The sequence below is a fragment of the Juglans microcarpa x Juglans regia genome, chromosome 2S (assembly GCF_004785595.1).
Source record: "Juglans microcarpa x Juglans regia isolate MS1-56 chromosome 2S, Jm3101_v1.0, whole genome shotgun sequence".
Taxonomy (NCBI): Eukaryota; Viridiplantae; Streptophyta; class Magnoliopsida; order Fagales; family Juglandaceae; genus Juglans; species Juglans microcarpa x Juglans regia.
The window spans coordinates 33,077,588-33,092,415 of NC_054597.1; the positions used below are offsets into that span (position 1 = coordinate 33,077,588).

Below are 14,828 nucleotides of genomic sequence, written 5' to 3' on the forward strand. Positions count from 1 at the left end.
TCCAACCTTAGGATTCTCCAATTGCAGCTTCTGCCATTTACTCCAGGAACTCACCTCAACCCTCTCTTCATACAGCATCATGTTCCAAAATGTCTAGTTGCCTCCTACCATCCCAAACCGGATTCTTGTGGCTTCTTTCATTAATTGCGGATATTCGTCTCCTTTACCTCTAATGCTCAATACTTTCTATTTTGTTGTTTGGGTAGTGAGATATTTTCAAGCATTCTGTGAATAGTAGTGAAAAAGTAATGATAGAATATTAAATAGTAGTAAAAAGTAGATAAAAAGTTATAATAAAATAATAAATAATAGTGAGATATTCTGAGAATATATGAAATATTTTCAATATCCAAACTAGTAAAATTTGAATCTTATCCTACGTCACATTGAATGTTGTGTCTTTTGAAGATACTTGTACTTATAGTGTTAAGAGTGGCGTCCTTCAACTGCTACTTGCCTGCTCGTAGTCTCCATCTTGAGCAATCTTGAGCTCCCTCGTTTTCCTTGTCAACACCTTGCCTGGGGCTGGGATTGGATCTATAACGCAAGTCTCGCTTAACTCGCTCCACTATAACATCCAATCTCGTGTATGCCATATGCTTTCACTGAATTGGGTCCCATCATAAGATAACCAGGGACTAGCTGTGACTTTAATCTCCAACAAGGAAAACCTCAATGCTCAAAACAACCCTAAAGCGAGTTAGTTACCCAAGTTTGGCATTGCAAATATGTAAGACATGACCCATGTGTCCAATAGATCATCAGAGATGATGTTTTTCATTTTAGATTTACCATTTCCAATCATACTTACTATGCGACACATTTTAAGTATTTGATCAACAAGTATAACTAAAGATGATATTTGGTAACTATTGGACATGTCCAACAACTTTGCTTAAGATATTTGGAGTTCATACTTCATTGCTTGGAAATTATCACTCCCAATGTGCAAAGAATATAAAAAAAAGCAAGTGGTTGAACAATTATTTTCATGTAACCAATTAAAATATGGCCCATACATATAATATCCCAAACTGCTTTTTCGACTTTGCGTGCATTGACTCCGACTTTGTAGAGTGTAGACTCCCCCAATTTCAATTTGGTACGCCTTACGTTCTCACTTGCATATTTCGAGGAAAACCCCATTCCCAAGTTCCTACTTCCTACTTCCTACCCTTTCTATATCACATTCAAAGCCAGAAAATTAACAAAATAAATAAAATATGAGTGAAATTGTGAATACATACTACTTACTCATGATTCATATTCGCAGCCAATTCAATTCATGTGCAACTGCAACACGCAGTTTAAAGTCAAACTCAAACTTAATTAGAATTCAACAAAGGCATGTAATGGTGGGGAAAACAAGGACCACTAGACAGGTCCCACCTGATCAAAAACTTGATCATACAATAGAACAGTTGACTACATCAGTTGACTATATACTTTTTAATTATTTCACTCAGTTTTTTTTTTCTTTTTTTGAGGTATTTGATAATTCAACGTGTTATCCGAAAAATCTTCTTCAATTCTTAATTTGGGTACTGTTTATTATTTTTTACATATTTTTAATTATTATTTATTACTAGTCAATATTCTATCATTACTTTTTTATTATTTTTTTTACTATTATTAACAAAATACCTAAAAATACCTTACTATTTAAATGTAACTTAAATCTCGAATTTGAAAAAAATAAAGAGAAAATGAATATAATTATATCTTTTTAAAAAAAAAAAAAAAATTGTATCAAATAATTAGCAAACAAGTTTAGGGCAAAAGAAGCACTCCGTGACGAGTGATGACACAGATAGTTTGACCGACTAGAAGGAGAGGGAGATGGGATAGACGTGAGCAGCTGTGGTGCTGGTATTTTGGCTTCGTTGCAGTTATTTATAAATACAGCTCATGGCAATTCTCTTCCCTGCAAGCCTTGCTACGACTTTCTTCCTCTGGTTTCACACTTTTCTCAATCATTTTTACTGCTCCAGCTTCCGAGAAAGATTGGAAAGCTGATGATCAGGTCGGTATTATTATTATTTGGAAACTTCTCTGATCTAAACATGTTAATTTCTCTAGAGTAGATCTTGTCTGTCTCCTCGAACTGGTGTTTTAAGGATATATATGGATTGTCGATTCCTGTAAGCATTTTGTTTTCTCTCAGCAAGTTAATGAGTTTATATCATCATGTTCTCTCTCCGTCATGCATGAATATTTGATATTATGTTATCAGTCTGCTATATTTCGGAATCCAATCATGCATGAATATTATTTAAAACTACTTGAAAGTTATATTAATATCTTTTCAAAAACTGATCTTCATCCTTCCAAATTAAGAAGAGTTTGTATATTTAGTTGCTAATTCTTCTCATTCTGAAAGCCCTCTATATTAATCTTTTCATTTTTGTTTTTGAGCTTTTGGCTACTGGCTTTCGGGGTTCTTTGATTATGTTACAATAAATCAGAAAAAAAATTTAGAAAAATAAAAAACTGTCGAAATCTGGTATGGTTTTCATGCTAGTTTTGAATATTAATTAACTTCCAGCAGGAGTGTATAGGATTCAACAACTCAAAAACGGGCCATGAGAAAAAGTGGAGCAGTTGAACCTACTGTTGTACGTTGGTTTGACTAATCCGGACTAATTATTATAATTTTTTTAAATTTTTACATAAAATATAATAAATGATTATAGTTTTATTATAGTTTTAAGAGTCTAGACATAAATAATTTCACAGAATTTTCTTCAAAGCTAAGTTGAAGGTAGGAGGTAGTTTCATTCAATTCAATTTGTACAAACTGATTTGGTTATACAGTTTAGATGGGAGATAAAATGAAATATTTTATTGAGAGTTGAATAAAATATTATTATGATATTATTTTTATTTTAAAATTTAAAAAATTTGAATTGTTTATTATATTTTATGTGGGAGTTTAAAAAAATTATAATGATTATATGAGATGAAATAGTTTGGTTTGTATAACCAAACCAGCCCAGTTGTGAGTATTTTCTTGTCTCTTTGCTTTCAAAGTAGTTGAGGGCATATGCAGATTCATGGAAGACTCACCTCAATTATATGGGTGACATTTGAACTTTTTTTTTTTTGGTATTTTCAGGGTCTTTGATAGTTGGGACCTAGAATTTTAAATCAAAACCAAGCGATGAGGATATTAATTGTATAATCCAACATCACCAACTGCTATGAAACTTCCTATAGATAACAACAATTGGGTTAAAAATCTATTTAGCACTCTTATTTAAAGATCTCAAAAACTTGCTGGTCACACAAGTACCTTTAACTCTTATTTCAAACTTGCAGAGAAGAAAGCTAGTGAGAAAGGCAGAGCAGAGAAGCAAAATTAAGCATCTGAGCGAGCTAGCAAATTCAAACCATGGCGAAGGACCAATTACAGGTGCTAAACGCGCTCGATCTAGCGAAAACACAATGGTATCATTTCACTACAATCGTCATAGCTGGAATGGGGTTCTTCACCGATGCATATGATCTTTTCTGCATATCTCTTGTCACCAAATTGCTTGGCCGCATATATTACCATGTCGATGGCGCAGAAAAGCCTGGAACTTTGCCTCCCAACGTCTCGGCTGCTGTTAATGGCGTAGCATTCTGTGGAACTCTAGCCGGCCAACTTTTCTTTGGGTGGCTTGGAGACAAGATGGGCAGGAAGCGAGTCTACGGCATGACTCTCATGCTCATGGTTATAGCCTCCGTTGCTTCTGGTCTTTCCTTTGGCAGCAATGCAAAGTCTGTCATGGCAACACTCTGCTTTTTCCGGTTCTGGCTTGGGTTTGGTATTGGCGGAGATTACCCGCTTTCCGCCACCATCATGTCGGAATATGCCAACAAGAAGACCCGTGGTGCTTTCATTGCTGCCGTCTTCGCCATGCAGGGATTTGGCATCTTAGCTGGCGGTATATTTGCTATTATTATTGCATCTGCATTCGAGTCCAGGTTTGATGCCCCATCTTATGAGGTTGATGCACTTGGCTCAACTGTTCCACAAGCAGACTATGTTTGGAGGATTATCTTAATGGTTGGTGCACTTCCTGCTGCACTCACCTACTACTGGAGGATGAAGATGCCTGAAACTGCCCGTTACACTGCCCTTGTTGCCAAGAATGCAAACCAGGCTGCAAAAGATATGTCGAAGGTTCTTCAGGTTGACATTGAAGCAGAACCACAGAAGGTTGAGCGGCTAGCTCAACAACCCGCCAATTCATTTGGTTTGTTCTCTAAAGAATTTCTTCGTCGCCATGGACTTCACTTGCTGGGAACAACAAGCACCTGGTTCTTGCTTGACATTGCATTTTATAGCCAAAATCTATTCCAAAAAGATATATTCAGTGCAATTGGATGGATTCCACCGGCAAAGACCATGAATGCCATCGAGGAAGTCTTTAGAATCGCAAGGGCACAAACGCTGATTGCTCTATGCAGTACCGTTCCAGGCTACTGGTTCACAGTGGCTTTAATTGACAAGATGGGAAGGTTCGCTATCCAAATGATGGGTTTCTTCTTCATGACAGTGTTTATGTTTGCCCTGGCTATTCCTTACAACCACTGGACTCATAAGGATAACCGCATTGGGTTTGTGGTGATCTACTCACTAACCTTCTTCTTTGCGAATTTCGGGCCTAACGCCACCACTTTTGTCGTGCCAGCTGAGATCTTCCCGGCCAGGCTAAGGTCTACTTGCCATGGCATATCTGCAGCATCTGGGAAGCTCGGGCTATTGTTGGTGCTTTTGGGTTTTTGTATTTGGCTCAAAACCAGGACAAGAGCAAGGCAGATGCAGGGTACCCTGCAGGAATTGGGGTGAAGAATTCACTTCTTGTGTTGGGTGGAATAAACTTTTTGGGGATTCTGTTTACTTTCTTGGTGCCCGAATCAAAAGGAAAATCCTTGGAGGAGATGTCTAGAGAGAATGAGGACGAAAATGGAGAAATGCAGGAGTTGGAACATTCATCTTCGTACAATAAGAGGACAGTTCCTCTGTCTTAGATTGTAGTTAATAAGTTTTTTTTTTGAATCATGCCTCGAGTCCCCCCTTTCTCGATGTGAGAGAAGCCCAAAGTCAGTGTGACATTGAGCAGATGATGAGAGTGAGATTCAAAATTGTAGAATAAGGCAGGAGCAACGCTTCATCCCCTATTATTTGATACTCTGCTTTAGAAATTGCAGCACATTTGGCTCCCACCTTTCTCCACTTATCAAAGTCGTTTTAGATTATGTTTGGGCAGTCGAGTGATCTAAGATCACTAGAAGTGTTTATCATTTTTCATTTACAAATCAGCTTTTCTTTTGAAAGATCCTTGCCATGACACATTCGTTAGGCCATGTGTTAACCTTTGATTTGTGAATGCCATTTGAGTAGGGATAATTTGTTGCGAAAAACGACGACGACAAACAAATGAAAGTAAATACAGATAAATCAATCACACGACACAAAATTAACGTGATTCGGCTATGTATCTACTTCCATAAGAGGAGTTTATTATATTAAGGAATCACAAAATACACTTTAAGACGAAATATCACTATTCAGAACACTCATGACGTAATAAATTATTCATTAAATACATATTTATAGTGTCACACTGAAAATCCTATTTTTCATTTTTTAGTGTTATTCGCTCAAGCAGAGTGTTGAGCACGTCTCGAGCAAATATTTCTATCCGATGCTCGCTTGAGCTACCTATCGAGCGAACTCTCTACCTAAACTTCGCTTGCGCCACTCTGCCTGATACTTTTTCTAACCGCAAATAGTACCAAAAAAAATCTGCTTCATGACACAAGCCTCTTGAAAATCTGCCCAAAAAACCATAATGCATCCTTGTTAAGTCTGATCATCAAATCAAGTTGGCACACCAACAAAACCAGGCTCCACAGACTCAACATAATTGAGCGATAATCTTCCGGTAAAATGTCCTTTTGAGTCTTTGGCATTCATACCGTTGTTAACTTACTAGCAACTTGTGAGGAACAAGTTCCTGGAGTTTGAAAAGGATGGAGAGGAGATGCCATTGAGGGCGGTGGGGGTGGGATTTTACCCTCAGTTCGCCTTGTAATCGTTATTAGCGTAATCACCTTGCCTACCTTTCCTATTCTAGCTGAGCTAGACATGTATTTTGGGCTTAATTAGTTCCTTCTTTTTTTTTTCCAAATTTGCCGTTTTTATCACACAAACAAGATTCAAGGTATAAGGGACCTTCATGTTTAGCAATCTGGATCTCTCTCAGAGTGTTAAGGATCTCATACCAACGGTATTAAATTGAACGTTGTAGTAGGTTCATATCATCGAACGGTCTCTGATCTCCAATTCAACATCTTCTGATCACCAAGTTAAAATTCTGCAAACCGTTGGGAGGGAATTTCTAAAGAATATGCCGGCCCTCCGAAACAGAATAGGATGACAGAGTGGTCAGACCTGAAAATATGGGGAATATGCGAGCCACATATTCCGGTCTATTTTAAGGAAGTTTTCATGCTTATAAATCACACGTCTTTTATACTCTTCTTGTCTCTCTCCCTCTCTCTCTCTCTCTCTCTCTCTCACAGCAGTCTCAAAACAAGCAAATTCAGGTTAGTCTCTGACATGTGTTTTACATAAGCGTTTGTGTTCTTCCCTTGGCTAAAAATGGACACAAACAGATCGTCATTTGGACTCGAACTTACATTGTCTATATGTTTGTATTCTTTAGGCTTGTTTTTCATTTTTTTTTTTTTTTTCCTTTTTCACGTTCTGGTTTACTTTTTGTATATTCATCGTGCTTGAATTCGTTGCTATAATGACTGTAGTTGCATACCAAAAGCTGCTCTATGCCTATCGTAAATCTACCAAAATTCCATTATTCTGAATATTTTATATTTATTCTAAATTATTCTGATCCCTAACTATCTTTTTAGACACAAAAAAACAAAAAAAAAAAAAAAAAATCCAGCCAATTTGTTTTTAAAAAATAAAAGAAGAAGAAGAAGAAGAAATTAAGGAGCCGATAGGATATACAATTGATGGCCTTAAGATGTTTGCCGTTCTTCCAGTTCTAAATGTTCATTGCCACCACTTTATGATGGCTTCCATTCTATGAACGTAGATCCGATGATTTCCACAGTGATAAGACCCTTCTGTTAATATGTAACTCTTAAACATCCTCTAATGACTGTAGCTTGATCTTCCTTTTATGAATGAACCTTGTTGAGAAAAAAAAAAATAGAAAGATCAGATGATTATTGTTGAAAGTCTGTCATGTGTTTCTCTGCAACAGATCAGAGACAAAGAGCTCGTCAGTCAGGGAGACAAAATAGAGGGAAAGAGATAGGAAAGGCAAAGCAGATATTAACTCTATTTTGAGGTACCTAATTAATAACCATGGCCAAGGAACAATTGAAGGTGTTGAATGCGCTTGATGGTGCCAAAACTCAATGGTATCATTTTACTGCAATTATCATTGCTGGAATGGGGTTCTTCACCGATGCATATGATCTCTTCTGCATATCCCTTGTAACCAAATTGCTTGGCCGCATTTACTACCACGTCGATGGTGCAGCAAAGCCCGGCACATTGCCTCCCAATGTATCTGCTGCTGTTAATGGTGTTGCACTTTGTGGAACACTCGCAGGCCAGCTCTTCTTTGGATGGCTAGGTGACAAGTTGGGCAGAAAGAAAGTCTACGGCTTGACTCTGATGCTCATGTTTCTCTGCTCCGTTGCTTCAGCTCTTTCTTTTGGACACAGCGCAAAAGCTGTTATGAGCACCCTTTGCTTCTTTCGGTTCTGGCTTGGTTTTGGCATCGGTGGTGACTACCCACTTTCTGCTACCATTATGTCTGAATATGCAAACAAGAAGACTCGTGGAGCCTTCATTGCTGCAGTGTTTGCCATGCAGGGCTTTGGCATTTTAGGTGGTGGTGTGTTTGCTATTATCATGGCATCCATATTCAAGGCCACGTTTGATGCTCCCGCTTATGAAGTTGATCCACTTGCCTCCACTGTCCCTCAAGCGGATTATCTATGGCGTATTATTCTGATGGTTGGTGCTCTTCCTGCTGCACTCACCTACTACTGGAGGATGAAGATGCCTGAAACTGCCCGTTACACCGCCCTTGTTGCCAAGAATGCAAACCAGGCTGCAAATGATATGTCCAAGGTTCTCCAGGTTGACATTGAAGCAGAACCACAAAAGATTGAGCGGCTTGCTCAACAACCAGCCAATTCATTTGGTTTGTTCTCTAAGCAGTTTCTTCGTCGCCATGGACTTCACTTGCTGGGAACAACAAGCACCTGGTTCTTGCTTGACATTGCCTTTTACAGCCAGAATCTATTCCAAAAGGATATCTTCAGTGCAATTGGATGGATTCCACCGGCAAAGACCATGAATGCCATCGAGGAGGTCTTTAGAATTGCAAGGGCGCAAACACTGATTGCTCTATGCAGTACTGTTCCAGGCTACTGGTTCACAGTGGCTTTAATTGACAAGATGGGAAGGTTCGCCATCCAACTAATGGGTTTCTTCTTCATGACAGTGTTCATGTTTGCCCTGGCTTTTCCTTACAATCACTGGACTCATAAGGACAACCGCATTGGGTTTGTGGTGATGTATTCACTGACATTCTTCTTTGCAAATTTCGGGCCCAATGCCACCACATTTGTCGTGCCGGCTGAGATTTTCCCGGCCAGGCTGAGGTCTACCTGCCATGGCATATCTGCAGCATCAGGAAAGCTTGGAGCTATGGTTGGAGCATTCGGTTTCTTGTATTTAGCTCAGAACCAGGATAAGGCCAAGGCAGATGCAGGGTACCCTGCTGGTATTGGGGTGAAGAACTCGCTCATTGTGTTGGGTGTGATCAACTTACTTGGCCTACTGTTCACTTTCCTGGTGCCAGAATCAAAGGGTAAATCTCTGGAGGAGATGTCAGGTGAGAATGAGGATGAAAGTTGAGCATAGACAGAATAAGATGTAACAGCAGGAAGTTCACAGTAACAAGACCATTTCTGTCAATTTTTGTTTTGTTCTCCACAGTTTTGTAATGCATGACTTGTGAAGAATCCTCAAGTGCCACTATCTCTAATCACCACACTTGCAATTTCATTCCATATCTCTAATTATTTTGTCGAAAAATTTCGTTGCGAATATAATCAAATATAACATCTGATCTCTAGCATTTTAAGGATGAATCATCTCATCATTCTTTGATGGATACATACAAGAAATATTAAGTGTTGAAGTTTTCGTAAAAGAAAGGCCAAAATGATCATTTTCTAGCTAGGAAACCCGTCCATCGTTGATTGCCATTATTAGCATCATCCCTTGGAGTGTGCATGTTCATAAAGCTTGTATCTTTGCATGTTGCATCATGATCAGGATATATATATATATATATATATAGCCATGATAAAATGGCGGATTCCCAGCTTCCAACCCAATTCGTACTTTAATTAGTCGTAATTCTGTAGAATGGCTAAATTTATCAAATAAAAAATATTTGATGTAACTCAATTATATATCATGTCATTGTATATTTTATTTTGATCTGCAGATCAGTTTTACTTGAGCAACTTGATTTTTAAACACCACAAACTAATTTGTTAAAGTGAAAAGGCTATAAAATGCTAATTGGCATCATTGAAATTTAGGGAACGATATTTATAATCGTAGAGTGTGCAAATACTGCATAATCTCTTCGAAATAAATGAGTAAATATAGAATTCACATGAAAAAAAAATTTAATTTTTTAATAGTAGACTCCATTCTTTTTCAAAGTAATTACGCGACGCTTGTACATTTTATAACTGTACGTAACATTACTCTTGAAATTTATATATAATTTCTCTAGACATATATGATGATCAAAGGAGCCGCAAGTGAAATAATCTTAATTGATAAATAATATTTATAGTCTTAGGATGGTGTGCAATTCTCGTGCACTTTATTTAAAAAAAGTTGATAAATTTAAGATCCTCACATGAAAAAAAATTATGTTTTGAACGGTGGACCCCACATTTTTTCAGTGAAGCTTGTATTCTAAAAATGTAAAATCTATACAATATAGCCTATGGAACTCTGAAAAAGAAAATTACTTTCTATGCCCAAAATTTCGGAAGACCTTCTACATGCATATATAAATATATATATAAATATATATATATATACATATATACATATATCTAACATTTTTATCTTTAGGAATGGGTAAAAAATTAGCCTTATCAAGATGTTCAGACCTCTAGCCACTTACGAGAAAGCATAGGGGAAATTAATCATATTCCTGCCGACCCAAGGTATATACCGATCGAGGCCAGCAAACAATTACATGAAACACGTGGAAGAAAAACTCACTATAAGAAAAATAGATTTTTGTGATCATTTAATTGCGACGAAAAGATCATTTATGATAAAAAAAATACTCATTTTGACTGTAAATAATCATTTCGCTAGAATTAACTGGCCACAAATAAGTAGTTTTCTTGTAATGATTAATTGTAATATTAGCGGTCAGTGAGTATATGTGTGTATATATATATATATACATCATCATGATGCAGCTAATCATAGCATCATGATGATGATGATCCTTAGTGCATGTATCCTCCTCATCCTAAACAGTAAACACAATTTGATCATGTGGTTAATTAATGAAGAAATACAAGGGATTTAATTAATTTGATCTTTGAGCATGCAAATTAATAGCTAGCCGCCAGCTTGGACACTTCCTGCAGGTTACTTCTTATGATGATCTCTAGCTTTACGCTCACCGGCCCAACTCATTCAGTAAATTAAATGTCACTTACTTTCTCAACTTTTCCATCACAGTGAATGAATTGGAAATCTCAAAGTAGTAGGTATGTGATTTAGAGCATATAAACGTGGATTAAAGAGGTGAAATAAAAAAATAGTTATACTTTAATTCGATTTGAAAAGATATCATAAGTATGAGCGATTAATACAAAATCATATACAGCAAGTGTTGGGTTTATGAAGCCTGGTTTATTATTGTGAGAGTCCGATTTGATGACTCAATCTGACAAAGATTCATTACGGTTTTGTTGGTAGATTTTTAATGAAAAAAAAAATTCTTTGGCCTAATTTGTGACTCAAGAATCGCCAAATAGAAAATTCACTTGACGTTCGTGAGAGAAATCGCTCGAGCAAAGGTCAGGCGAAGAGTTCTCTCAAGCGAATAACCAAGTAATTATGAAATTAGAGTTTCTATAGTATAACTTTATAAATATGTAATTGATAAATAGTATGACCATCTAGAATAATGTATTTCGCCCTAAAGTGTATTTTGTGATTCCTCAAGATAATAATATCCTCTACATGATGTAGTTCGGTAGACCTAAACACTTTGTCAAATCATGTAAATTTTGTTTTGTGTGATTGCTTTTTTGTTTTACTTTATTTTTCTTGCAATGTTTTCAAAACAACAAGGTCATCGTTTTAATTACTTTGATTGAGCCAAGTCATCACATGTTAGAATATCACATGCAAAAAATTTATAATAATACAAAAATTCATGAAACTTTAAAGATCAAGAAATTAGATGTTTCATCTTCTTTTATCTTTAATGAGAAATGTTTTAGTTAAAAGAAAATCTCACAAAAATTAACTCATAACTAACGTGGTATATGTTAGATTATAAAACTATTTTTATTGTAAAGTAAATCTAACTATTATATGAAATCATATCAGTTTATAAATTTATATTTATAAAATCTTTTTATAACTGTAAAACTTTCCATATTTTCATAATTGTTTATATTCTTTCATTTCTATAAACAATTATAGCTTTTAAAGTAATAACTTTGGTAGCTAGTGCTTTTGGTATACGCCATCATTAATCTTGCTTTAAATGGGAATAGATAAAAAAAAAAAAATTTAATAATTGAAAAAAGAAAACATCATTTTCAAATTTCACTACTAGGCTATAAACAAAATAAAAAATAAAACATTTTTCCCGCACATCGCGCAGAAAATGATCGTAAGCTTAAGGTTTGAATTGCACTGATAGTTAATATTATAAATATATGAATGAAAAGAATGCAGGATTAATTGCTAGTCTACGGCCGGTTTTGAAACCCGAGTTCCTAGACCCGAACCCAGATGAACAGTACTACTAATATGGATGAAAAGAGTGCAGGATTAATGGCTAGTCTCCGGCCTGATCTCTTCCTTCAAAATGATCTGGTGAGGGTTCATCATTTAGAGTAGTTTCAGGTCAATACAGCGCATGCACTTTTGAGTGGAATAGAAAATGATCAGTCATAATGCATAATAATCTGGAATAATAAAAGTGCAGGCGACCTAACAAACTATTACGGCAAAAGTGGGCTGACTCAAAAGAATTACAAGATGATGATCATAATCATCAGTGTGCTTGATAATTAGGGTATGACCAGGCCGACATTTAAACAACATCATCTTTGAATGGATCCTGTCTTTCCATCGTATACTTTGATATGTAAACACACGTGCATGTTTGTTCAAGTATACCGGCCGATCGATCCAAGTCATTAGACTTTAGAACTTGAGTATCCAGTTGCAATGGTAGTACTACTGGTGACAATGATGGGCATTATCATTCTCATTGTAGCACAATTAATAAAAGTCAAGATATTGAACATAGACGTTCTTTGGGACTATCTATTTGCTTCAAAGTCTTTCTAAAATGATGGAATCCTTGAAACTATATATATATATATATATATATATATATATATATAATGTTGTTGGAGTCTGTTTTATATTGAATATATATATATATATATCATCGACAAAACTCTTTCACACCATATGACATGATCCAATTTTATCTATATATATTCAAAATAATAATCTTGTAAAATATATTGTTAAGTATTTTAACATGAATGAAATATTAATATTTAGATCTTTGATTTTTTATGATTCACGATAATAAATAATAATAAAATATAAGCTAGAAGAGTACATTTCTCCTTTTGCAGCTTGATGGAGAATCTGACTTATGGTCATAATGAAATCTAGAGGTATTCATATGCTAATATAACTCATTAATTATGTGATATAATTGAACTAGTATAAACAATATATAAACATATGTGTGTCGGATATTATTGAGTTTTAATAAAACTGATCTATATATATAAATGATAGTTACAGTCATTAGTATGCAAGCGTCACACAATCACTTTAAAAAAAATAAATACGGGATTCACATAAAAAGAAAATTAACTTTTTAATAGTAGACTCTACTATTTTTTCAAAACGACTATACCGTACTTGCGCACTGTATAAATATATATAACATTACTTATATATATATATATATATATATATATAACTTTCAGTATTAGATTTTCAAGCTCACTTTAGTTGAAAACTATTATTTTTTAATTTTTTAACGAGCATATTCAATTGCCAAAATATGATACTATTATATTATATTAAAAGAAAAGGAAATTAACTGGCAGTCCTTTCAGGCCAAAGTTTTGTCGTTATTGATGTTGTTGGTGTTGCGGGAAGGGCCAGCCATACATATAGATCCATTTTCAAACAACAAGAATATAGCCTGTAGGCATCATTAATTCCGTTCACTTTATGAAATAAAACTCAGATTTGTATGACTCATATCAGCAGCCATAAGGAAAGTAGATATGATACGTTTCAACTTAGAACACCAACTAAACAAAATGCATAATTGTAGGATTTAAAATAGTTTTAGGAGTTTTTTTTTTTCTCCTTAATATATATATAGACAACTGAATTAAAAAATGTTATAATTTTCACGGCATCGGTAGACTAGACATACAACTCAATATTTTATGAAAAATCATATTTACAATTCGAAGATATGCATGTCTTATAAATTATACATTCTAAAATTATATCTAATATTATTCATATTTCATAAGACTGTACGTTTATCGGTAAGTTGCCACCGATAACAAGATCATCATGTGGCTTTGGTGACTAAATGCAATTGATAAACAATTAATTTGAAAGTTGATCAAAACCACTAATTAATTAGAGATGCTTTAAAATTTGTGCCTGAAGAAAAATAGGATAAATCCTTTAAGCTACGGGTATGTCATTGTCGTTTAGTACGTACTGAGGTCGGCACCGGGCCGGAGATGGAATATTTTATCATCATCTTTGGATCGCTATTTTGTTGTCTTTCTAAAATCTATATATATTATTTTTTGAAGTTCTGAAAAGCAACGTGACGATATATATACACACATGCATGCATAAAACCAAAGCGCTCTAAAAAAAAGCATTCCCAGTTAAAAAGCCGTCTTAATTAAGCATAAGATCCCGATGAGGATTTTCTAATTTGTTTTATTTAATTTTTAATCATCGTTCGAGTTTATCTTTTGTTATATTTTATGTTCACGTTCACTAAGGCGCACTTTACTTATTGTTTTAATAAATTCGTGTTTTTCATAAACGGTTCAGTTAATTATTTATTGTTTTCTTATATGAAATAATATAACTCATTATATTACCGATATGAAGGCTCATATATAATTAATAATTAGTTACTTCATTAGGTTAAGATTATAATTATTTAATTTAGTTACATACACATATATTATTTTTTATTATATTCTCGAGAGTTTGCTCGAGACCCGCTGGACAATTTGTTGGGATGAGATGCCAAAGTTTAACATTCGCTCGAGCACTGCTCGACACTCGTTCAAACCAATGTTCAAAATCTAAGATAGCATTGTTTCAGCATAAATAGATAACAACGTTTTGTAATTGAACTAAATTTTCATTTTGAAAGGTTGAGAGGTAGCTGACGTACGAGAGAAAAGTGTGAGAGAGAGAG

At 35.1% G+C, this 14,828-nt stretch overlaps 1 protein-coding gene and 1 pseudogene across 1 annotated transcript; both read left to right on the plus strand.

The window, feature by feature from the left end:
• The first annotated feature begins 1,889 nt into the window (after positions 1-1,889).
• On the plus strand, positions 1,890-5,145 carry LOC121252751 (annotated as a pseudogene).
• Positions 5,146-6,208: 1,063 nt separating this feature from the next.
• Positions 6,209-9,051, plus strand: LOC121251415 (inorganic phosphate transporter 1-4). The gene is made up of 2 exons (XM_041150668.1): positions 6,209-6,600; positions 7,284-9,051. The coding sequence occupies exon 2, from the start codon at positions 7,388-7,390 to the stop codon at positions 8,954-8,956; it is 1,569 nt and encodes a 522-aa protein (XP_041006602.1). The 5' UTR covers positions 6,209-6,600; positions 7,284-7,387; the 3' UTR covers positions 8,957-9,051.
• Positions 9,052-14,828: the final 5,777 nt, after the last annotated feature.

Coding starts and splice junctions, on each gene's coding strand:
- LOC121251415 (XM_041150668.1), top strand. CDS start 7,388: ATGGCCAAGGAACAATTGAAGGTGTTGAATGCGCTTGATGGTGCCAAA.